The sequence below is a fragment of the Aotus nancymaae genome, unplaced genomic scaffold (genome assembly GCF_030222135.1).
Source record: "Aotus nancymaae isolate 86718 unplaced genomic scaffold, 86718_ANA_hifiasm-v0.15.2.pri h1tg000057l, whole genome shotgun sequence".
In the NCBI taxonomy this organism is placed as follows: domain Eukaryota; kingdom Metazoa; phylum Chordata; class Mammalia; order Primates; family Aotidae; genus Aotus; species Aotus nancymaae.
In genome coordinates, this window is record NW_026988471.1 from 38,103,066 (window position 1) to 38,128,607 (window position 25,542).

The window sequence follows — 25,542 nt, forward strand, 5'->3', positions numbered from 1 at the left end:
AGCCTAGACATCTAGTTGGAAACAGCATACACATGCATATGAACTTAAAAGTTGAGAATCACTGATATGTTACCACAGAGTGATTCAGAAACAACTACACTGTGATATAAAGAAACCGACGATGTAATTTTTAAATAAAATCAGATAACAAGATAGAGAGTACTTTACATTTTCAACAGTACTGAATACATAAAGTTTTCTAAATCAACTGCAAGACATCTCTAATTCCTTTATTTTTTTGGAGGCAGAATTTTGCTCTTTGCCCAGGCTGGAGTGTAGTGGCATGATCTAGGCTCACTGCAACCTCCGTCTCCCAGGCTCAAGTGATTCTCCTGCCTCAGCCACCCAAGTAGCTGGGATTACAGGTGCGCATCACCATGCCTGGCTCATTTTGGTAGTTTATACAGAGATGGGGTTTCACCATGTTGGCCATTCTGGTCTTGAACTCCTGGACTCAAGTGATCCGCCCGCCTCAGCCCCCCAGGAGTGCTGGGATTACAGGCGTGAGCTACTGTACCTGGCCTCTAATTACTTTTTGTATATTAAAGAAATGATAAAGATATTTCATAATTACTTTATGTATATGAAAAAGATGAGAAATGCTCTTTTTTGAGCATTTTTTCCCAAAAATGCTAAGGATGTCATTTTTGGAAAAATAGTTTTGTGGTGAAATTAGCAAATCTAAAACATGTGACTTCAGCAGTAGCTGTAAAGATAATTTTATATGATCACACAACTAACTGTTGGCAAACAAAGTACCAAATCCCACTCTTAAGCTTTTTACATAATCCACCATGCTTTCCAGGTTTCACTAGCACAAAACTTAGAGAATAAACGCTTCTAAGGAAAAAAAAGTTAAGCACTATTGTTGGAGGGATTCCTGTGGGCAGTTTATCACTGATGAGTTGATAGTATTGGATCCCATGTGAATGAATGGCTTGTTTCAGTGGGCCCATAACTTGACTGTCCATAAGAATTAACTAGAGGCCTATTTTAAAAGATTTCTGGGCCAATCCAAGACCTATTGAATTGGACTCCGGAAAAGTGGGGCCCGAATACGTACTTTTTTTTTTTTTAAAAGATGGGGTTTCACCATGTTGGTCAGGCTGGTCTTGAACTCCCAACCTCAGGTGATTCGCCTACCTTGGCCTCCAAAGTGCTTGGATTACAGGCGTGAGCCACCACGCCTGGCCTCCGAATACGGTTTTAAAAGCCGCCAGGTTACTCAGATGCTAGGGCAGTTTGCGAACCTCTATTTCTCTGTTACCCTTGGATTATGAGCATATGATAACATGGGAGCTTGTTAGTAGAACCGCAGATCCATCCCAGGTGTACTGAATCTGAAATTGCATTTAACAAGCTCTCTAGGTACACATAGGAGTTTAATGGCACTGCCTTAATTACTTCTATCCTGCTTATTCCAGGAATTACCTTCTCCTCCCAAACAGCAAAAACATAAATACTTCCCATTCTGCCACCAAAAATTCCACAAGAATAAGGAAAATGAAATTCTTATTGCTCTAATTAAACTTTAACAGCGTTTAGAAAGAAAAATTATTCAGAAGAAAATAAAAATAACTAAATTGTAACTTAAAATCTTATTTTCTATCATTAAATCATAAACTGTGTATAGTATATACTTACAGTTTATCTCTGAGCGTGTTTTTTCTTCTCTCACATTTCTACTCGTTGAGTGAATTCTATGTGGTACAGCAACAAGAGGCTAGAAAAGAACAAAAGCAACGACATGCAGCATTTGGTAATCAAGTCATAGTTTGGTCCACAAAACTACCCAAATAGGAAAAAATACTTCATTTTAAGTAAAAACACTTCATTTTAAGTAAAAACGAAAGGAAAATACAACTTTGCAAATTCTTTTTAAGAAAGAGCAAATCACAACAGCAGTTCAAACTATGAAGGTGAAAAAATATTTTTATTATCCACAACATAAATTATTATTTGTACTAGAAGGGGCACTTCTTCGGCTAGATTAAATACATATGAAATTAAACACAATAGTAACGTATTCTGGTTATTTGTATGTGCAACATTAGACTTGTCTAGATCCATTCTACAAAGATGAATCAAGTTCATTTAAGTGTTCTGGATCTATTCTGACATCAAGAAATTCTTAAGGGAAAGGAAACACAACAGGGTAAACATTACCATTTGCGTCTATCATTCAATGACGGCTGAGCTTAGAAGTTAAGGTTTATTTTTTAATTTACAGTTTTTTGAAATAATATTCAAAAACCATACACATTTATAGAAGATATTGTTTCACTTTCAGCATAATTTGAATCATAACTGATTTAATTAAGATTTCCCAAAATTACATAACTTATGTTTATGTGAACATACAGTATTTTATGGTTTTCAGAAGCTTTTTTTTTGTCATTAAAAAAATACTCTTCACTCCATCTCAGTTTCTCTTGATGATAGATGTACCATTATAATTTCCATAAGTAGGAAATATACCAGTATTCAATTATTTGCCTTTAATTTACAAAGAAGTTTCACACCTTGAAATTATTTATAGAGCCTAATTAAATGTGATCACAAAGGAGTACTGGAAAACTTATACTCTGAATGTCCAATATGAGATGTGTCAAAGGCCTCCAGTATTAGGAAAAAAAAAGCTGAAAAATACGATTTAGAGAAATCCTTTGAAAACTGAACCGCTAGCATGTCAGGAACAAACTGATAACTAACTCAAGAAATTAAATGATTGTATGAAAGACTATCCAGTTATACAAAAGCCATATTTCACTCTTTAGAACAGAGGTGAACGAGACTTGACTGAAAAAAAAAGGAAAAAAAAGAAAAAAAAAAAAGAAAAAGAGACTTGACTGATTATTTTCTCTTCACATGTACCAATTCAGATGGTTGAATAAGAAAATAGTATTATTTTCCAAAAATTGCTTTTGACAATGAAATATTTCATGTATAAAAGGAGCAAGGGACTGCCACAAGATTTTGTTAAATGAGGCCAGGGAATGAAAGATGCCCACCCTGAAATTAAAGGAGGCAACAGAATGTTAGGTACAATCTTCTGAAATGCTAAATAATTTGTTTTCTAACAATGAAAGATTACACTTAACAACTCTAAAATGGTATTACATTTACTAGAATTTCAAATAAGCAGAATCGATTCTAAAATAGCTCATCTGAACTTAAAAAGCTAGACTTCTAAAAGGATATCCTTTAGCATCATTAGACAAAGGCTATGTAGATATATTCTCAAAAATTAAAAATTATAGAAAAATTTATTCTAAAATTCACATGGAACCAAAAAAGAGCCCCAATAACCAAAGCAATCCTAAACAAAACAACATTAGAGGCACCATATTACCTGATTTCAAGGTATACTACAAGGCTACAGAACCAAGAGAGAATAGTACTAGTATAAAAATAGACACACAGACCAATGAAACACAACAGAGAGCCTAGAAATAAAGCCGCACACCTACAACTATGTGATCTTTGACAAACCTGACAACAAGAAGCAATGGGGAAAAAACTCTGCATTCAATAAATGGTACTAGGATAACTGGTTAGTCATATACAGAAGATTGAAACTGGACTCCTTCCTTACACAATATATGAAAATCAACTCAAGATGGATTACAGGCTTAAATGTAAAATCTAAAACTATAAAAACCCTTGAAGAAAACCTAGGAAATACCATTCCAGATAGCCATGAGCAAAGATTTCATGATGAAGATGTCAAAAGCAACTACAACAAAACCAAAAATTGACAAATGGGATCTAATTAAACTAAACGGCTTCGGCACAGCAAAACAAACTATCAACAGAGTAAACAACAACCCATAGAATAGGAGAAAATTTTTGCAAACTATGCATCATCGAGATCTAATATCCTGAATCTGTAAGAACCTTAAACAAATTAACAAGCAAAAACCAAACAACTCCATTAAAAAGTGGGCAAAGGACATGACAGATATTTTTCGAAAAAAGACATATATGCAGCCATCAAGAATATGAAAAAAATGCTTGAACATCACTAATCACTGGAGAAACGCAGATCAAAACCACAATGAGATACCATCTCACACCAGCCAGAATGGTTATTATTTAAAAGTCAAAAAATAACAGATTTTGGCAAGGCAGCAAGGAAAAGGGAATGCTTACACACTGCAGGTGACAATGTAAACTAGTTCAGCTACTGTGGAAAGCAGTTTGGGGATTTCTCAAAGAACTCAGAACTACCATTCAACCAAGGAATGCCATTACTGGGTATATCCCCAAAGGAATATAAATTGTTCTACCATAGACACATGCACATGTTATGTTCATCGCAGTACTATTCACAATAGCAAAGATATTGAATTAAACTAAATGCCCAACAACAGTAGACTGAATAAAGAAAATGTGGTACAGATACACAGTCATAAAAAAGAATGAGATAATGTCCTTTTCAGCAACAAGGATGGAGCTGGAGGCCATTATCCTAAGTGAACTAACACAGGAACAGAAAACCAAATTCCACATGTTCTCACTGACAAGTGGGAGCTAAACATTGAGTACACATGGATACAAAGAAGAGAATAATAGACACAGGGGCCTACCTGAGTTTCGGAGAAGGTTAAGTATAAAAAACTACCTACTGGGTACTTGGCTTATTACCTGGGTGACAAAAGAGTATGCACACCAATCCCCTGTGATACACCATTTATCTACAGAACCAACCTGCACATGTACCTCGAAACTAAAAGTTAAGAGAAAAAGAAACTCAATGAATTTTTTCAAGATCACTAATAAAAATGGTTAAGATTTTTAAAATCAAAATTTAGCCTTTAATTTCTAAATACAAACACTCTCATTTTTCTCTATAAATGTAATATATACTAGTCATAGACACCTGTGACAACAGGCTTTTAATAACTAATACATGATATTTAGAGAAGCGATGATGAAAATAATCATTCTAATAAATGGCATTTAAAGAAACAAGCCATTCACAATGATGCATGGTGTCTATTTTTTTAAACAATGCTTTACATGCCATGTGATTAAAATTATTTTTATTACTACTTGAAAAAAACCCTGCCCTTATAAACCATTCATGTTTATTCAACTTTTATAATCTCAAAGTTCTACGATTATTGTATCATCAAATAATATAAATACAAGTAACAGGGCCTTTGCAATGGGAGCTAGATGAGAATGTAAAGTTTGTAGGAAATGAAGGAAAGACAAAGACAATACGATAAATCTTAGTTAACATAAGCCAGTGTTTTTTGACCAGGGTCAATTTTGTCCCTGAGGAGACATATGGCAATATCTGGGGACATTTTTTGATGTTACAACTGGGGATTAAAGGGTATTAACTGGCAACTAATTGGAAGAGGCCAGAAATGCCGCTTAACATTCTAGAATGCACAGGGCAGCCCACCCCCAAAATAAAGGACTGTCTGGCCCAAAATGTCAACAGTGCTCAGACTGAGAAATCCTACAAGTAAATGCCTACAGGTAAACTTGTTTACTGTTGTCAAATTTACTTTTAGGTCCTCATCTTTTTCAAGTATATACACTGTCACATACCTTTTTTTTTTTTTTTTTTTAACCAAAACTACAGAGAACCTCCCTACCCCAGTTTCTTCCCTTAAAATTGCCAGGAATTTTAGAAAATATGGAAAGTAAAACCTTATTGTTTCTTCATTCCAGGTACAGTTTACTCTTGAAAAACAAAAGTTTGAACTTCAGAAGTCCACTTCTATGCAGATTACTTGGGGACACAAAACCTATGTATATGGAGGACCAACATTTCATATATGTGGGTTCTGCAGGGCTGACTGCGGGAGTTGGGTATGCAAGGATTTTGGTATACTTGAGGGTCCTGGAAGCAATCCCTTGTGTGTATCAAGGGACAGCTGCATTTTCGATATTTTTAAAGAAAGGTAACTGTTAATGATTAAAAAAAAATTCAAATAAAATTTATCCTGTCAAACATCTCTTAAAATTCCAAATCAAAAGTCTAAATATTTCTGCTGTATAAATATCATATGGCAAGCTATTATTTAACGTAAGAATTCATGAATCTACTATTTAGTAGATAAGAACCTAAACAAATGAAATAACAAACATTCATATATCTGATGTGCTTTTTTTTCTTTTTTTTTTGAGACGGAGTCTCGCTCTGTTGCCCAGGCTGGAGTGCAGTGGTGTGATTTCGGCTTACTGCAACCTCTGCCTCCTGGATCCAAGAGATTCTCCAGTCTCAGCCTCCCGAGTAGCTGGGACTACAGGCACAAGTCACCACACCCAGCTAATTCTTGTATTTTTATTAGAGACTGGGTTTTACCATGTTGTCTAGGATGGTCTCCATCTCCTGACCTCATGATCCACCTGCCAGGGCCTCCCAAAGTGCTGGGATGACAGGTGTGAACCATTGCACCCAGACACCTGATGTGCTCTTAATCCATACGTAACCTTAATAGCATTTGTTTTTACATGAATCTCATTTAAGGGTAAAGACCATATTTTAACATTTCTAAAATTTATGAAAATTAGTATATTCAAACATTTACATATGGGAGATGGCTATCATTTTTTAAGTATCCTGATGAGTTTCTAAAAGTCCCCAATTCTTTGACCATTATTTTTATTTTTTAAACTTTGGTCTTTCTGGCATCTTCCTATTGGCAAACTCCTTTCTAGCAATGTCACTTCCTTTGTGACATTGTCTCTGACTTTCATAACAAAAGCTGGCTGGTTTTTCTTCTCACTCCTGAAATGGTGAGCTTCTCAAGATTAAGAAATATGTTTTATCCACAGCAGGTCCCCAGTGAATGTTCACTGAGTTGAATATAAACAAACAGTCAAAAACTAAGTATTTCAATAATTCAATAGCTGTTTACAAGTTGCAAGTAGCTTTCCCTGTTGCAGAGGAGAAAACTGTAAAATTGCAAAAATCTGCCTCAACTTCTTATATCAAAAGGATAAGAGATAAATGCAATGAAATAATGCTAAAGGCTTTAACCCATTTATACCTGAGATTGCAAATTTTTTTGTGTGAAAAATCAGACCTTGACGATGACCTTGAGCATTAGGATATAAATAACTCCCAGAAACCTAGTTCCAATAATGGAACACTACACATTAATGTGTTAATGATTTATGGCACTTTTTCTTGGTAAACAGAATTTTTTTTGGCCCTTTATGCTTTTTCTTGCAGTAGTCCTCTATTTTCTTTCCTTTTGCTTTATTAAAACCATTCTATGTGCACTGCCAACTTCATACAGGAATATTCTGAAGGTGGGCAGAATGGAGATGAGTTCTACTTACTGTTAATTCATGGACATTACTCTAATCTTTGGAAGTAAAACAGGTCTTATCTGAAAAACTTCTGCAGTTCCATACTAAAATTAAGGTCTCTCAGCCAGTATTATTTCATGTACTGCAATACCCAATAGCTTCCTCTGTGTGTGAAATGCTACCTTTGAAGCTATTGTATTATCTTTGAGGAGATAAACTCTTAGATCTATCTTTGTGGAAAACACAATTCAAAAACATTAAGTTCTAAGTCTTAGATTCAATAAGGCAAATCAAGAACAAGACTCTAACTATTCACAGTGTAGGTACATCTCAGGGAAAAAAACATACAAATCTAAAAGACTGAAATATTAAATACTTGTGAAGGTGAAACAGTAGCAACAGTCATTTTAAAAGTTAGGTATTTAAATTTTACATGTGCAACGTGCTTTGTAGTTTACAAAGTGTTTTGATGCACCTTAGCATTATATCCTTAAACTCATGAAACAACCATTATTCTTCATTGCATAGATGAGGACACTGAGACGTAAAATTAAGTGGCAGGGCATTCAGCTAGCTAGCCATAGAGCTAGGAAAACCCCTAGATTTTTGATATAATATAAAGTAGCAAAACCAAACAAAAACAGGTAACATGCATATTACTCACACAGACTTATCAATGAACATGGATGAAACCCATGATTATTTCTGAGAACAGTTTTACCTTCCCAGCTTAAACAGCATAATAAATTATTAATTTATTAGCATAATATGTTAATTTAATAAAATCATTAAATCTTTTAATGCTGTACATAGTAAGTGGGTTAACATATAGGAGAAGAAAACTGAATAAAAATCAGAATTACAATTACACCAGTGTGTAATTACTTCTAAAATAGAAACTATATGGGAAACACATTAAAAAGTCAAACTTCTTCCATAGTGCACAACCTATAAAAAAACTTAAACTAGACTTAGTAGATGTGATATGTATGTGTGTGTACATATATACATATACTTTTTCAAGACAGAGTTTCGCTCTGTTGCCCAGGCTAGAGTGCAATGGCATGATCTTGGCTCACTGCAACCTCTGCCTCCTAGGTTCAAGAAATTCTCCTGCCACAGCCACCCGAGTAGCTGGAATTACAGGCATGAGCCACCATGCTCGGTTAATTTTTTTATTTTTAGTAGATACAGGGTTTCACCACGTTGGCCAGGCTGGTCCCAAACTCCTGAGCTCAGGTGATCTGCCTGCCTCAGTCTCCCAGAGCACTGGGATTACAGGCGTGAGCCACTTCATCTATTTTTATTTTTAAGAGTATGAATACAATAGTTTTAGTATTACAGCAAGTGCTGAAATACTTAGATACATTCACATTTTGAGTGACAACACTGCACTTAGCAATTACAATTACGAATCATTTGAAATAAAAAGTTAGGAATTTCTCTTAAGGAAAACATTATCCTAAGCTACTGTGAGAAGGAATGTACCAGCTTCTCCTCATTCTACCCCTGGAATAATTAAATTTCTTTATTTTACCCACTTACCATAAAGATTTATAACAATTTATAATTATAACACCAAAACAATGTCTGGATAAGAAAGATGAATTTCTTCCCCTGCTGTATGAGAAAGTTTCAGAAGAATCTTCATTCCATAGATTGCTTCTCTGTTTGGTTTATTATTTCTGTTCTTTGAATACATTTTTTAAAGACACTATAATTCAGCATGACAAGTACATAGAATGAGTTAAGAGACAATCATGTAGCACTTAGTGCACTGAAAAGGGTGTAGACAGTTCTTATTTTACAGTTTTGTTATACACCAATTTCAGTTACCATAATATAGTTCCCTACAACATGGTTCAAATAACAGTTACCACTGTGTGTTAACTGTAATTGCATAAACTTCATTGGTAACCTTTCAGTTCACAAATTACTATGTAAATAACAGATGCACATCATGATCATGATTAGAAAGAAAATTAGAAAGGAATATGACAATTTCCCAAGGCATAGAAAAGATACTTGCTCTGTGTCACAGAAACATCATGAAAAGGCAACCTACTCAATAAGCAGACTACTAGGTAAGTAAAAAATGTGCATGAAGAGTTTGTTAACAAAGAAATGAAACATTAATAAAAGTTAATAAACTTTTATTTTCACACACTGTAAATAATGGTTTTACTATTTTTTTTCACATTCCTATATTTATAACTGATTTTGAGATGTACAAACAGACATACAATATATACATACACACATATGTTATATATGCCAGTTGGTAAAAACAATTCCTACCTCAGGATCATCATCATCGAAATCATGGTAAGTGGAATGATCTGGATTATTTACTTTATCCAACAGCTCGATTGCCAAAGACCGTGTCAAATGTTGTGTTACAAAAGGATGCTATAAAAATTAAATACAATGCAGAACACTTACTAGAAATCTGATGGAATAACATTTTATCTTTTGAAAAATATATATATTTCAGGGTAAAAAAAATACCTGTAATAATTTTTCAGCAGTAGGTCTTTTTTTCGGATTTTTGGTAAGTGCCATTTTCACAAAATGATGAAAACTATTTGACCTGAGAAATTTAGAAAATTAGATTTTTATATTCCAATTCATTTTTTACTCATCTTACCATAAAAGTAAGTAACATAAAAATACTTACCACTTCATTTTATCCTTTAGTTTAGGAGGCTGAAAATTGCTTTTTGTCATTAGAAATAATGCTCTGAAAAATCAACAAATCATCACATAGCATTTTCATATTTCACATTTTAATCTGTAACACAAATTCTATCACTATTTATTCCCCAAATAAGGCAAAACAAGACTAAGAAAATTAGTTATTCATGACATCATACTAAGAGGAAAAAACCTTAAGCACAGGATTCTTCAATGATGATGCACTGACCTCATTGGGTGTAAGTCAAACATAGGAGGCTGAAGCTCTGCAAGTTCTATGGCAGTGATTCCCACTGCCCAGAGATCACAGAGTTGATTGTAACCCCCCTTCCTCTCAACAGCTGCGACTTCTGGAGCCATCCTGAAATAAATATTCCAGACAAGAAAAACCTTCTGTTATATCTCTTCCTTTATACTCCCACCAAAAGGCACAAAGAATTATCACTATTTGCCCTAAATACGCCTTGATTTTTGAAAAATAAATATGTACTTAAAAGGTCTACCTTTTCAAAGATCTTGACATCTCCTAAGACCCTCCACTTCACAAGTAACTTGCTTTCGATTTTACAGGATCATAGGTGGAAGGGACTTGTCTTGCCTGAGATGAGACTTTGGACTTGGACTTTTGGGTTAATGCTGGAATGAGTTAAGTCTTTGGGGTACTGATGAGAAGACATGACTGGTTTTAGAATGTAAAAAGGACCTAAGATTTGGGAGGGGGAAGAGACAGAATGATATGGTTTGGCTCCCCATCCAAATCTCTTCTCAAACTGTAAGGAGGTGACTGGATTACTGGGTCAGTTTTCCCTATGCTTTTCTCATGGTAGTGAGAGAGTTCTCACAAGATCTGATGGTTTTAAAAGTGGCAGTTTCCCCTGCGTGCTCTCTGCTGCCACCTTGTGAAGCAGGTGCCTGCTTCCCCTTTGCCTTACTCCATGACTGTAAGTTTTATGAGGCCTCCCTAGCCATGCAGCAAAACTGTGAGTCAATTAAACCTTTGTTAATAAATTTTTTTTTTAAAAAAGGCCCTCCACTTCAGTCCCCTATTGGTGATTCCTTTGTTACTTCCTTATAATAGTTACTAAAAAGGTTTATAAAAATGTACAATTCTGAGGCTGGGTGTGGTGGCTCACGCCTATAATACCAGCACTTTGGGAGGCTGAGGCGGGTGGATCACGAGGTCAAGAGATCGAGACCATCCTGGTCAACAAGGTGAAACCCCGTCTCTACTAAAAATACAAAAATTAGCTGGGCATGGTGGTGTGCGCCTGTAGTTCTAGCTACTCGGGGAGCTGAGGCAGGAGAATTGCTTGAACCAAGGAGGTGGAGGTTGCAGTGAGCCGAGATTGCGCCATTGCACTCCAGCCTGGGTAACAAGAGCAAAACTCCGTCTCAAAAAATAAATAAATAAATAAATAAAATGTACCAATTCTAATAGAGCAACATGCCCAAAATTCATTCATTCTCCCAATCTCTCTGTACATGTAAAATTCAATAAGTAATATTTGTAATAAACAATATAGAGCTCTACTTCCTTTTATCAAAAAACTGCCATCTGGCAGCCTCAGTTTTTACTTCATCAAAACTATTCCTTTGGGCACCAACAATCTTCATATTTAATATTTAATTCATATTTATTAAAAACTTATTTGGAATTTTTTCCAGTTTTATTAGTTATAAAAATGAGTGTCTACTTTTAAAAAATGTATTTATTCAGAGGAAAGTTACCCAAATTCAGTAATTTTTTTTGTTTCTCTTAACTTTGCTACAGTCTTATTCTAATTATACCTCCATAAATTTGAATTTGACTGGTATAAATTAATTTTCAAATATAAAAGTTTTCAAATCCTAAACAATAGTTTTAAAAACAACTAATTGAGATAAACATCTCAACTCTTCCATACTCAAGAGCAGTCTAGATAGTCTTACAAATATTCATTTATCTTCCTGGTACGATTTCAGGGAGGTCAAGTAAGTCAGCAAAATTAAAAACAAAAAAACCCCTAACTTTCAAAACCCCTAGTTTCAAAATCTTTTAAATTTCAAAACAGATCTTATGAAAATTGAATTATTATAAGAAAAGTGAATTTCAAAGTGTCAGTTATTACTTTTATGATGGATAGATTCCAACTAGCTGGTAGAAATCCCCTAGTGGAGTGGGAAATGCATACAAGTGATATTCTCTTAACTTGCCTCCCCTTCCCAGTTTACCATATTAGCTGATGTTCTCCCTTCTCTAAGAAAATACAAGGGAAATGTTCTACCTAGGAAATGTCTACTCCTACCAGCTAAGTTGTGTGCTTATCAGTCAACTGCGTTCATCTCTGAAACTGTTTATTCCAGTTACATTTGCTATCATAAACATATAGTTAAGTATTATGAAAACTGATTTATAACGAAGGTTTAAAAATTAGTGAATGCTGGCTGGGAGGAGTGGCTCATGCTGTAATCCTAGCATTTTGGGAGGCTGAGGCAGGAGGATCACTTGAGCTCAGGAGTTTGAGGCCAGCCTGGGCAACATGGCAAAATCCCGTCTCTACAAAAAATGCAATTAGCTGGGCATGGTGGTATATGCCTGTGTTCCCAGCTACTTAGGAGGCAGAGGTGAAAGGATCACTTAAGCCAGGGAGGCAGAGGTTGCAGTGAGCCGAGATCACACCACTGCACTCCAGCCTAGGTAACAGAGTGAGACCCCATCTCAAAAAAAGTGAATGTTTTAGAAAGACGTTGCTTTTAGAAAGGCAAATTTCTAAAGATGAGCCAAAAAACCTGGTACATTAGATAAGAACATAACAATGGAAGAAAACTGGGAAGGCTACAGATTATATGATTTCATTTGCATCCCACTCAATGAAAAGGCACAAATGGAGACAGAAACCAAATGCTACGGATGGAGGGAGAGCATTTACTAAAAAGGGGCAAAAGAAAAAATTTTTTGGATGGTGTCAATGTATTCTGGTGGTTTCTTAACCACCACGACATACAAATTTCTCAACATGCATACAACTGTATGAATTTGTACAACTGTACACCTAATAAGGTTAAATTTCTACTTCAATAAACCTGACTAAGAAATGTAGTTGATGCACTGGGATGCGTGTGGTTTGCATTACTAAAATGGAACTCTAATAAGTGTCTACTCAAAGAAAAGGCCTTGATTCTATATTCAAAGATTGTTGAATAAATGTACATATATGTCTTAAATTGAAATAAGTTGTTTAAGGTATATATGTATTAATTTTGAGAACTATAACTTCAAGCAGACTTTTTCAAACAACTGAATAACTGCCAACCTAATCACTTTGGAAGAGAGATTCTAAATTCTTAGATTGTAGGTAAAAAAGATACAATACCAGAAAGACAAACACAGGGGGAGTGTTCCCAAATTTAACTTTACATAATTCACAATCTCACATGTTCCCAAGATATTTCCCACATTATTGTTAAGAGTAATGACACAAATTTTTAACCTCTGAAACTGGAGTTGAAAGCGTCAACATTCACATTCAGTGAATGAATATTGTATAGAATCAAGTCAGATCCTGAAGATTTAATGAGAGATGTTTACAATAAAACTGTAAAGACAGTGTACTTAGAAATGACAGCAATTCAAGCCCTCATTCTGCTCAGAAATCAACCCAAAACAATAAAGAGAAGAACAAAGAGAAATATATACACATACCATCTTTGAAAAGTCCAGCAGACATGTTTTACCTAAACCCACAACCCACAGACTAAAAATAGAAGAATAGTAAATGATATAGCAAACAGGAGGCAGGGCAAACTTAAGCAGGTGCCAAGGTAAAAAACAACTAGCAGCCAACAAGTCTTCAACATCCTGGAAATGTTGACAAGTTAGGGTTAAAAAGTAGCAATAGTAGGGTTGAGGTTGGGCTGAAAACAGAAGTATCAGAAAGTGTCAACAGTTAGTCCCTCATGTTCCTACTCTTATCCATTAAGTCCCAGCAACTATTCCTTTTCCATTCCCATTGGATAAGGACCAAGATGAAGAAGAGACACTGCAGACTTAACAGATACCAGGAACCAAGGAATGAAGAGGTTAAAGGGAGAGGACGTGATTAAGTAGAAGTATGTATACAGAATAAAGAATACCTTTGCTTCCTTCTCTTGACCAGTTCTAGAACACTAACAACCAGCTTTACACCCAACTTCCCATACACACAGAGTTATGAACCAGTTTTTAGAGCTGTGCTCTTCGAAGTGAACTAAAACATAAGGATTAGCAGACATTTGAGGGAAGCCTCCATCATGAAAATATGAATGTAAAGAGTTGAGGAACTCTTACAAGTAGAACAAAAAAGATTTTTAAATGAGAGAAAATATAAGAAAATTAATGGATTAATTTAAGTGGTCCAATATATAGCCAATGAGTTCCATAGAGAGCAGGAAAAAGGATAGCAAAGAAGTTATCAAAGAAGTAATACAAGAGTAGTTCCCCAAACTAAAAAGATGTAAGTTTCTAGACTGTAAAGCACAAATACCAAGTACAATGAATAAAAGTAAAAATAATCAAAAAACAAGTATACTTTGAGGTATATAATCATGGGGTATCAAAACACCAGAAATGATTCTAGGGGGAGAAACTACATTCAAAAGATCATGTATCATAATGGTATCACACTTCCTATGGGCACCACAGAAGACACTAGTGCAATGCCTCAAAAATTTCACCCTGGAATTACCTACCAAAATTATCAATCATGTAAAAGGATAGACATGCAAAATCTCAAAAATGTTACTCTCCATACACCCTTTCTACACACACAAAAAGGAAGGAGTAAATCATGAAAGAAGACCTAGAAACCAAGAAAGGAATGCTAAGCTGAAGATGAAAAATTGCCAGAGCAGAGCTAGGCAAAAATCTAGGGAATTAAACAGTCCAGACTGGAACAGGAGGGAAGATGACTCCAGGAAGGGTTATTCTAGGAAAACAAAACAAAATAAAACAAAGCAACACCCACCAGACAAAATCAGATAATGGTACAGACTTTATGGTATAAAAAATTATACAGAGGCATCTTACAAAACTGTAAAATGCAGAAAGGTATGCAAAGTGTCAACGAGGGATTTAAAAAGAAAAAGAAGAAACTAAGCAAATTAAAAATGAAATTATTAAAATCAGGAAAAACTTTTTTCAGGAAAGTATTGTCAACTGATTCAGCAAAGTACATTGGAAAGATAATATGACTGGAAGATGAAGAGAGCTAAGATCATCAACTATCATAACACAGTATCTGTAAATGAATAATGCTAGAGATGGCAGAAGTTACAACTAAGAGTTTTTCTCACATGCCTTTTTAGCACTATCTGACTTTTAAAATATATATTGATGAAAAGATAAGCTGACATGAAAATGGTATATACATCATATTCTAAATACAAAAAATGAGTAGTAGCAATTAGTACTACATGACTGCTGATGAGTCAGATGAAGAAGGCATCAGGCGAGTGTCAGCACATAAGCTGAAAGCATGGCAAGAATTTCAAGGTGCTGTTACATCAAAGTAATGGTATGAACAAAAAAAGCTCTATACCAATCCACCATTATAATTACACTGCTTAATACCACATCTAGCACACAGAAAGTGGCCAAAAATTATTCTGTAAGTAAATACATGAGTAGGATAGTTTTTATATTATGATCAGTGAGTATTTAACAGAAATATGGTTAGAAAGGAAGGTCCATGGAGAAGACTAGTAGGAGCTAAGGCTAACAGAGGCCAGGCCACAGAAGACTCAAATGTCAAGAAATCTGCATTTGCTCCTACAGGCAACCAAGATAAGCCAAAAAGTTTTCAGCAAACAGGTACTGTGAATAATGTAATGATGAAAGATTAATCACAGTAAGAACTGGAAATGGGGGTGAAGAAAGATAAAAAACACGTGAAAATACATGAGAAATGTACAGGAAAAAGAGCCAGGATTTTCCAGTAAGGCTAGAACTAATATTAAGGTTCCTGAAAACAGTATCAATAATTAAAGCCTTTTCTGCTTAATGAAAAATAACATGGTAGAAAATTTTCTGGCCCTGTTGATGACTTTTTTCTTAATCTGTCTTAGTCTGAAAAATTTTGACCAGTCTATTTTTTAGGAATGCTATATCCAATAATGATAGAACAAAATATAAAATATCAATTAAAATACAATTACCAATATGGTGTGCCAATGAAAGACTTCCGTTTGGCAATTGTAGCTGTTATCTGTGCAGATACTCCAAAATCAGCTATTAAAAAAATGAGAAACATTTAGAAAACTGAGAGAAAGTAAAACTGTTTAAGGCAACATAAGAAGAAGCTTTTAAAAATTATTTTTATTAATTACACAGCAATACTAGACATTCTCAAACATCATATTACAAATTTTAACTTTAATGGACTAGCATTAAAATACCACAAAGTAGTGAACACATATCACGGATATTCCATTCACTTTCTCCATACCCATGGCTGACATCAGATAAACCAGTAAGTCTTCCTGTAGCTTGAAAAGACATCCAATCAGAATATTCCCAAACTTAACAATACATTTAGTACCAATATCAGTCACTATCAGGAAATTGTTTTTATATATGATTTCTTACTATTCTTTAAGATAAGTATTTGGAGAGCTAATATTTTCTAGTTTACTAATGATGACTTCTAAATCCTTCTCAAGTAAGATATATTATAAATAATATGTCTGAGTGAGGCACATAACACTGGCACAAAATATTAAACTAAACTGCTGATAAAAACTGTTCATTAAGCAATCAATAGATAACTAAAAAGAACAGGACGTATGTTTTCTGCTTTTCCCGTATTTAGAAGTCACATAGGGAAATTTTATTACATGTTAATTTCTAGATACATATTCTTAAATCTGACTAATCTTACAGCAGGTTATAGTTTAAAATAGTTATATCTATATTTTTATAAAATACATATTTTTAATTTGGGTTTATCTAATATAGTTTAAAATAACTGGTATTTGTTATTAACTATTTCATTTAATACTAACAAATATGACTTTATTCAAAAAACTATAATGAACATTTGTTCTGTCTTAAACTTGAAAATTAAGTCATTATTTAGGTTTTGAACTCTATATTAATTGCAAATTTAACAACCTAAAGTTACAAAATGAAATATGTTACTGTTTGAAATAAAGCAACATTCAGCATCTACATTACATTGTTAAATAAGTAATACCAAATTTTATTTTAAAAGCTTTATGTAAAGAATAAAGGGTTTTTGGAGTTATTGATTTTTTGATATTTGTCTTTTTTTTTTTTTTTTTTTGGTTACAAGGTAATTCTGTACAGATTTCTATTATAGAAATCATATTCCTGGGTTTAGAGGTGAAATAATTCAGAAAGGATATTCTTTCATAGTATCTTTACAACAAATCTGTCTTATGTGAAGGACAGACATTTATTCCTGTTTAAGAGAAGCGGATACAAAGAGGTGACATATGCACGGCAATGAGATTTCCATCTAAAAATACATAGATGTTGTCTAAGGAGAGGGAAACCTGGTCTTACAAAGGAAAACAAAAACTTTACTATATTTTAGAATAGGTTTGTGCATGTGACAAATTCCAACTTACTTACCCAATTTCACATGACCATTATCCGTTAATAGAATGTTAGCTCCCTTCAAAGTAACAATATTTTAGTTAAAGTAGGAAATAGATATTTTATCAGACAGCACATATATATTAAATAAACATATTTAAAATAATCACAGCCTTAGACCTAGAAATACTTAAAGTGTGCTTAATTAAAATGTTATATCATTATAGTCACAGGAAAATCTACTGTCTACATTTTAGGCAACTTGACTATCCTTATAAAATATTCTGCCTTGCAAAAAAGCTGCTACTAACATAGTATGAATGTTAATATAAAAGTGATATATTAGTTTTCATCAAAATGTTATTTGTTCCTTGATCAAACACTATTACTACATTAAAATGTAATCTTACAATGCATTTTCAACTGTTTATATTATACTTTAAACTTGATTATTATTTCCTTTTTTTTTTTTTTTTTTTAAAAGAACCTCCTTTTCTAGGAACTCACCATCAATTGAACCAGTGTTGGTAAGTGAGACTTTCCTAATGTGCCTTGTCAAGCGCTTAGGCACATCCAGTATATAAACTAGTCACAGGCCCACACAATTAAAATATCACCCATCTGCATGATCTGGTTACATTTTAGCCACTTTTGCTTCTTGACTTAAGCTCAAAGAAGATAATGATGACTTCATCTTCAATAAGCTCAAAGCTTCTGGAAGAGGTAGAAATACTATATCCCAAAGGTATTGTGGGCTCTCTTTAGTTTAAGGTGCAGGGTGGAGAAAATACTGGGAATGCTCCTACTCTCAACCAACATGAGGAACAAAGAGTAAAAGACTGGCGTAGGGGATAGGGGTGGAAGAGAAAGAAAAAAGTTCCCAAACTCCAAATGTCACCAGTGAAGCTGAGCTGCACCCACCCACTGATACTACTGTAGCTCTATGGAATGGTGGGGGGAAGAGAAAAAGGAAAGAGACTAGGAGCAGGGATTTTAACTTCTTCTAGTCCCTAGCTATCTAAGACTTCTGCCAGAGGCTTCAGTTTGGCCTATCCCTAGCTTAGACTAATTTTCCTAAGTTAGAGTTTACATCGCGTCACTTGTACATAATTGGCCTTCCTCTCCTCCCTCCCTTCCCTCCTTTCCTTCTTCCCCCCACCCTGAGAGACTACTAGTAGTCAGGTGCTATTTTAAGCTCTGGGGTTACAGTAATGAATAAGTTCCAATTCTCATGGAGTTTACATCCAAGTAGGAGCAAAAAAACTAAAAATAAATATATTTATCATCTATCTATGAATGAATGAACCCACAGAGGATTCAAAGTCAGACAGCGATAATTACTCTGAAGACAGGGCAGGGAAGGCCTCTCTGAAGGCAGTAATATATGAGCAGAGATCTGGGTGAAGTAAGGGTACAGAGCCACATCAAAATCTGGTAGAAGACTATTTCAGGAAAGTAGGAGGAAATTTGAAGACCTGGGGCCAGAATAAGTTCAACATATTCCAAGATCAGCAAGTTTAGTGTGGCTGGAAAAGAATGAGTAAAACAGAGAGAAGTGGAATGTAAGATGAGGTCACAGAGAAATGCATGGGTCAGGTCATGTATAACCTTGTAGGTCATGGTAAAGGCATCTGGACTTTATACTGAGTATGATGGGAAACCAATGGTGGTTTATAAGCAGGAAAGTGTTAAGATCTGATTGAAAAAAGTCCCTTTGGTCACCAATTGGAAAAGTGACTACAGAACCACTAAGAATGGGAGCAGTGAGACCTCTTAGAAGGCTACTACAGAAGACCACATGATATAATATTCTGGTGGCTTAGACAGGAGTAGAAATGGTGGTGATGGCCCAAATCTGCCCAATTAGGCCCAGACTCTGAAGTCTAGCACACAAGTCCTTGGATAATGGAACACCAAACTACCCAACCAGCCCCATCTCTCATTAGTCTCATACATTCTTCTCTTCAATAATATGGTACAGTTTTTATGTTCTCTAAAATGGCCTCACACTTTCTAACCTCTGTATCTGCTCACACTGTTTTCTCTGCTTGAAATGTACTCCAACTTCCATTTCTGACAAAAATCTATCAATCCTCCCAGATCATCTACATGCCATGACAAAGAACCTTTTTTAAGCTACTCATCTTCCTATGATCTCTTCTACCTTTGAACTCCAAAAGCTCTTTGCTTATGTCTTTTAAGTGGCTTACAAAGAATACCTTGAAACAAGGGATCTCAGCAGATCATCTGTGAGTCCACTGAAATTTCATGGAAAATTTGAGGACATGCGCATAAAGGCATTTTCTCAGAAGAGAGTTCATGGTTTATCATCAGAGATCCAGAGAGCAATAAGGTTTGCCCCAGCCCCAATCCTCAAAAAAGGTTAAGAATCTTTATGTTAGAGAAAGCGTGAGAAAATAAAAGGGGAAGAGAGAAACAGGAGGAAAGATGAACAAGGAAGGCACAAGAAAAATAAGTGAAAGAAAAAAAAATCTAAACTGGGGAGATGGCAGTATCTTTAGAAATACGCTTAGGAGTCCTATTATAGCACCTGCTGTGCCACTGAGCTAACTCCAGCACATCTAGAACACCTGCTCTCCTCTGCCAGCTAAATAAATAAAAGACTCTGAAAAGGCAGGACACGGTGCTCATGCCTGTAATCCCAGCACTTTAGGAGGCTGAGGTGGGAGGATCACCTGAGGTCAGGAGATCAAGACCAGCCTGGTGAACATGGTGAAATCCCATCTCTACTAAAAATACAAAAATTAGCCAAGCACGGTGGCAGGTGCCTGTAATTCCAGCTACTCAGGAGGCTGAGGCAGGAGAATCACTTGAACCCAGGAGGTGGAGGTTGCAGTGAGATCGCAACACTGCACTCCAGCTTGGGTGACAGGGCAAGACTCCATCTCAAAAAAAGAAAAGACTATGAGAAATGTCAAGGCTCAGTTTATCCATTTTGACGCATTACTAAGACTTAGACTTAAGACTGCCAAAGCTTACTGAAATAGTCAAAGCATAAAACTTACTAAAAACTATAACTTGATGAAAGCTATGAACTTACTCTGCATTTTACTAATAACTACAAAGAAGCTAAAATGAGTTATTAAAACATTAATCTACTGAATGATACATTTTAAAAGGGTGAATTTTATGGTATGTGAATTGTACTGCAATAAAGCTGCTATAAAAATATTAATTAAAAGTATCACTCATTTTTATTATGGTAACATATTTTAGATAAATTTATCAAATAAAACAACTTTGCTCAACAATTTGATCAGAGTATTTAAAAATAAAGAGAGGGTTATTATGTTAAAAATATAATGTATACCTTTATGTCTCTGTGCATTTTTCCTTTACTGTGAAGATAATATAATCCCTGGAGTTTCAAAAAACAGAAAAATAAACAAGATTTTATCATGGAGCACACTTTGGGTTTTTATATGATCAAATGAGTAGTATTCTGTGTATTTTATGTAATCTTTACAGAAGATCTAGTAGTATCTTTAATATATTTTAATGAGATATCCCTTAAAAAAATCAAGAAAACGAGTAACATTTCTAAGAAAATTTTCAGTACATTCTACAAATAGTTTGAAATAACTTTAAAAAGGTATATACCTAATTAGTATCAGAGTGTTTGAATTCCCAAGATAGTGCTTAACTTTGAAGGCTTTCTTTGGTATTAAGAGGAAAACATACAATAACAGATCGATAGTGCTTAAATTTTAGGTTATATCATCACATTTAGGCTTTAAAGTGTTTATTTGTAAGCATAATTTGAGTTCATTGCACAATTTTCAAAAGCATTAAAACTAATTTTAAGAGTTTACCAAACCAAAATATTTAATTCCTACTTTGCTGAACAGGTAATGCACAATAAGTAAACATTTAGTTTAATGAAAAATGTTATTTTTAAATTAGCACTTGATTTACCTGCAGTGTTTCTCTGCTAACATATGCAATCTGCAGCTCTGACAGAGGTCCAGTTACTGTAAAAGAAGAAAATCAACACTCATAAAATTAGTCAATGCATTTTTCAATATATAATAAAGTTTTGCAAGTTTAAGCAACAGACTTAATATACCTAAACAATTCTACTGAAATGTAAGCTAGGACTACAGGCATGAATTACTGTGCTACTGTGTCTGGCTCCAGTTTTTTGCTATTTTTGTGAAACAGGGTCTCATTATCTCACCCAGGCTGGAGTGTAGTGGTATGATCACAGCTCCCTGCAGCCTCGACCTCCTGGGCTCAAGTGATCCTCCTGCCTCAGCCTTCTGAGTGGCTGGGGGCACAGGCATGCACCACCATACCTGGCTAATTTTTTATTTTATATTTATAGAGATGGGGTCTCACTATCTTGCCCAGGCTGGTCTTGAATTTCTGGGCTCAAGCAATCTTCCCGCCTCAGCCTCTTGAAGTGTTGGAATCACAGGCATCAGCCACTGTGCCCAGCCAAGTTTTTGCTTTTTAAAAATCTGATTTGCTCATCTTTGTATCTCCAGCGTACAGAACACTGCCTGACACAAAAAAGCAGCCTGATAAATATTTATGGAATGAAAGAATGTCTAAAGTAGCCACTGAAATTATGTTCTCATTTTTATATCTCATTCATCAACATCATCTCTTCAACATTAAAAGAAAGGATGTCCAGGACATCCTTTAGCTAGTTTTTATTTTTTAATATTTTTATTTTTTAATTAATTAATTAATTTTTAGACAGAGTCTCGCTCTTTTGCCAGGGTAGAGTGCAGTGGCACAATCTTGGCTTACTGCAACCTCCGCCTCCCAGGTTCAAGCGATTCTCCTGCCTCAGCCTCCCAAGTAGCTGGGATTACAGGCACCCGCCACCATGCCCAGCTTTTTTTGTATTTTTAGTAGAGACAGGGTTTCACCACGCTGCCCAGGCTGGTGTCTATCTCCTGACCTGGTGATCTGCCTACCTCCGCCTTCCAAAGTGCTGGGATTACAGGCATGAGCCACCACATCTGGCCTACCTAGTTTTTATTAAAGCTTTTTAATTGATGTGGAACATGTACTATGACTAGTTTTGATTCAATACTTATTATAAAAATATTAGCTATATTGCTATAAAATTAATATATGTCCAATCTAAAAAATTTCAATCTATAGAAAAGTTTGGCAAGTAAATGTCTCTTCTTTATCCAAAATATTACTCAATAGTAAGCAATACCAATAATTTGGTCTATAACCTGCCAGATGATCTTATACAGACATTTTATATACTATATGTATCCTAGAAACACTTAAGTGGAATCATATTATAGCAGACAATTCTGAAACCTACTCTTTTCACTTATGGTGAACATTTTTCCACATCAATACATAGGTCTTAATCTTATGAATAATATTTCCTCTGTGTGCTTCTGCTAATTCCCTCTGGAACTCATGTTGAAACTTAATCTCAAAGAGGGGGCTTTGAGGAGAAGACTAGGTCATGAGTACTCCTCTCTTGTGAATGAGATTAAGACTCTTAATAAAAGAGACTTTAAGCAGTGTCCACTCTTTTTAACCCTTCCATCTCTTCTGCCATGTGAGGACACTGTCTGTACTCTATGAGAAATAGGTCTTTGCCAGGCACCAAACCTGTTGGCTCCTTGATCTTGTACTTTCTAGCCTCCAGAACTGTGAGAAATAAATTTGTTGTTTATAAATTATTCAGTCTCAGGCATCTTGTTATGGCAGCACAAACAGAGCATCTGTACACTATAAAGTAGTTTTTTTTTCACTATTAAATCACTTTAGAATAAAGAAAGTGAAAGAGACTATTCTAGAAATTGAATTAAATTCCAAAGGTGGAAACCTTGGCTAGATAGTAAACTCACATTTGCATAAACTTAACAGATTTGTAAACATGTTTGGTTTCAAGTACTTGTGGTATTTTACAATTATGAAAGAGAGAAATCTATTCCACTTAGATTATTTTAAGGACAGGGTTGGGTTTAAATGTCTATGGATAAACCATAAATAACTTATTTCTGTGGCTTCCAAACCCACCCACATTCAGTAAGATATACCTCCTTGAGATTTCTGTTTCTATAATATGATAAGTAAGATAATCTGAAAATGCTGAAAATAACACCTAGAAGTGAAAGGCAAAAATTTTTTTAGAAATAACCTTTTAAATTACTAGCTAAGTTTGCAAACAGTAAGATACTTTCCCAGGAGACAAAAGCAAAAACTGAAATGAAAAACAGAAAGTAAAACTGTGAAAGAACATTCTAGTTATCTCTTACGGGAAGGTCCATCTTGGTAAGCTAGGGTTTTAGTATTATCCTCTACATGGGTACAGGACAAGGCCCTAGGTCTGCAGAAGAGCTAAAACAAACACCCAAATAAAACTAGAATCCTCAAAGGAATATATCCTCATTAAAGGTGTGGAAAAGCACAGAAGATAACTAGGGATTTTGGCTGTCATAGGGATGGAGGAAAAATGTCTCCTCCGCCTCCCAGGTTCAAGTGATTCTCCCACCTCAGCCTCCCGATAGCTGGGATTACAGGCACATGCCATCACGCCTGGCTAATTTCTATATTTTTGTAGAGATGGAATTTCACCATGTTGGCCAGGCTGGTCTCGCACTTCTGACCTCAGGTGATTCACCCACCTCGGCCTCCCAAAGTGCTGGGATTACAGGCCTGAGCCACTGTGCCCAGCCCTTCTTTGTCTTTTTTCTACCCAGTTTACCTATCTTGTAAAGACCAATGTAAAGCTCATTTTCCTTATTAAAGTTTCTAAAATGATTCTAGAAAATCCATCATTTTTCCTATTTCAACTGTAGTTAGCAGCCCAGTAAAATACTATTATGTCAATCTTTATGTTAAGGAAAACCTATGCCAAGAAGATAAAGTGAAATGAAGTAAAATAGAAACAGTAAAATTCAGGTCCAAACAGTCTTATGCCTCTGCTTTAGTGTAATTCGCCCCTCAAATTACTTAAGTGGCCCCACACTAGAAAATAGGAGCTCAAATTCTATGAAAAAAGTGAGACAAAAGGTCCAAAATATCTTCTCAGAAAGTATACATTAAATAGACATTATTTTATTTTACACTAATCAAAAGGTTACTCTGCAGTTTGTGACAATAATCCACTAATAGAAACAGAAAAGACAAAAGCTGTTTAACTTTACAAATCTTTCTTATATACTCCTTGAAATCCCAGTGAAAAATGTTGTAATCATTTTTGAATTCCTCAGAATCTGGCAATATCTAAGAGAATAAACATTTAATTGATATTTATTGAATACGTAAGAGCAAAATCAATTATCTTTGTATTATCACTACTCATGCATACACTGGATATTGTACCAGCTTAGCTTTAGCTGGCAAAGCCCTTGCATTTTTACAGATCTGAGCTTAAATTTTTGAACTAACTACAATATGCCTCTTCAGAATTAGCAAAATAATTCAATTGCATTTAATTTTCCAACTTATAAAGCAAAGACTCCTCCTTTCTTCCATATATATCTAAAATACCTTTATATATCCAAACAATATAACGATAAAACATAGCTTGCTTTCCTTAAGATGATGTTGATATTTTAATATAGTAAATTGCTGTATTTTAAGAAATTCAACCTAATCCCTATAAAAATATAACTTTGGTCTTACCGTGATAAATATCCTGTAAAGAACCACCTCCACAAAACTCCATGCAAATCCAAAGCTTATCTCGCCTATAAAGAAAAACCAAGCATGTATCATATTTTCATGATTAAAACTGTCTGTGTGAGGTAACAAAGATTTTAAGGGTGTATGCTGTAACACTGAAAAACAACGAATGCAATGTGTTATCTTTAAAATAATTAATCTTTATGAGTAAATGAGTTACTTAATATGTGTTACTATAATCCAACCTGAGGTTTTAAACTTATAATACACCATTTGTTGGATATAAAGCTGTCATCAGGCACATCCAAATAATGAAAATATTTTCCTTTAGTTCAAAACTTCCCCTCCCCAACAGTTTATACATC

General features: G+C 34.8%; 1 protein-coding gene across 4 annotated transcripts in view; it reads right to left on the reverse strand.

The window, feature by feature from the left end:
* MAP4K3 (mitogen-activated protein kinase kinase kinase kinase 3) overlaps positions 1-25,542 on the reverse strand; it is a 181,715-nt gene that overhangs the window by 63,163 nt on the left and 93,010 nt on the right. For all 4 annotated transcript variants that reach the window (XR_002478564.2, XM_012450642.2, XM_012450641.2 and 1 more), the window contains 10 exons: positions 25,178-25,242; positions 21,482-21,537; positions 20,877-20,924; positions 17,582-17,624; positions 16,144-16,216; positions 10,202-10,333; positions 9,956-10,018; positions 9,787-9,868; positions 9,577-9,687; positions 1,645-1,723 (listed from right to left, as the gene is read on the reverse strand). Coding sequence is in view for 3 of the 4 variants with exons in the window: in XM_012450642.2 (XP_012306065.2) it covers positions 1,645-1,723; positions 9,577-9,687; positions 9,787-9,868; positions 9,956-10,018; positions 10,202-10,333; positions 16,144-16,216; positions 17,582-17,624; positions 20,877-20,924; positions 21,482-21,537; positions 25,178-25,242 (752 nt within the window). In the remaining variant the exon portion in view is untranslated. The remainder of the gene's footprint in view (positions 1-1,644; positions 1,724-9,576; positions 9,688-9,786; positions 9,869-9,955; positions 10,019-10,201; positions 10,334-16,143; positions 16,217-17,581; positions 17,625-20,876; positions 20,925-21,481; positions 21,538-25,177; positions 25,243-25,542) is intronic.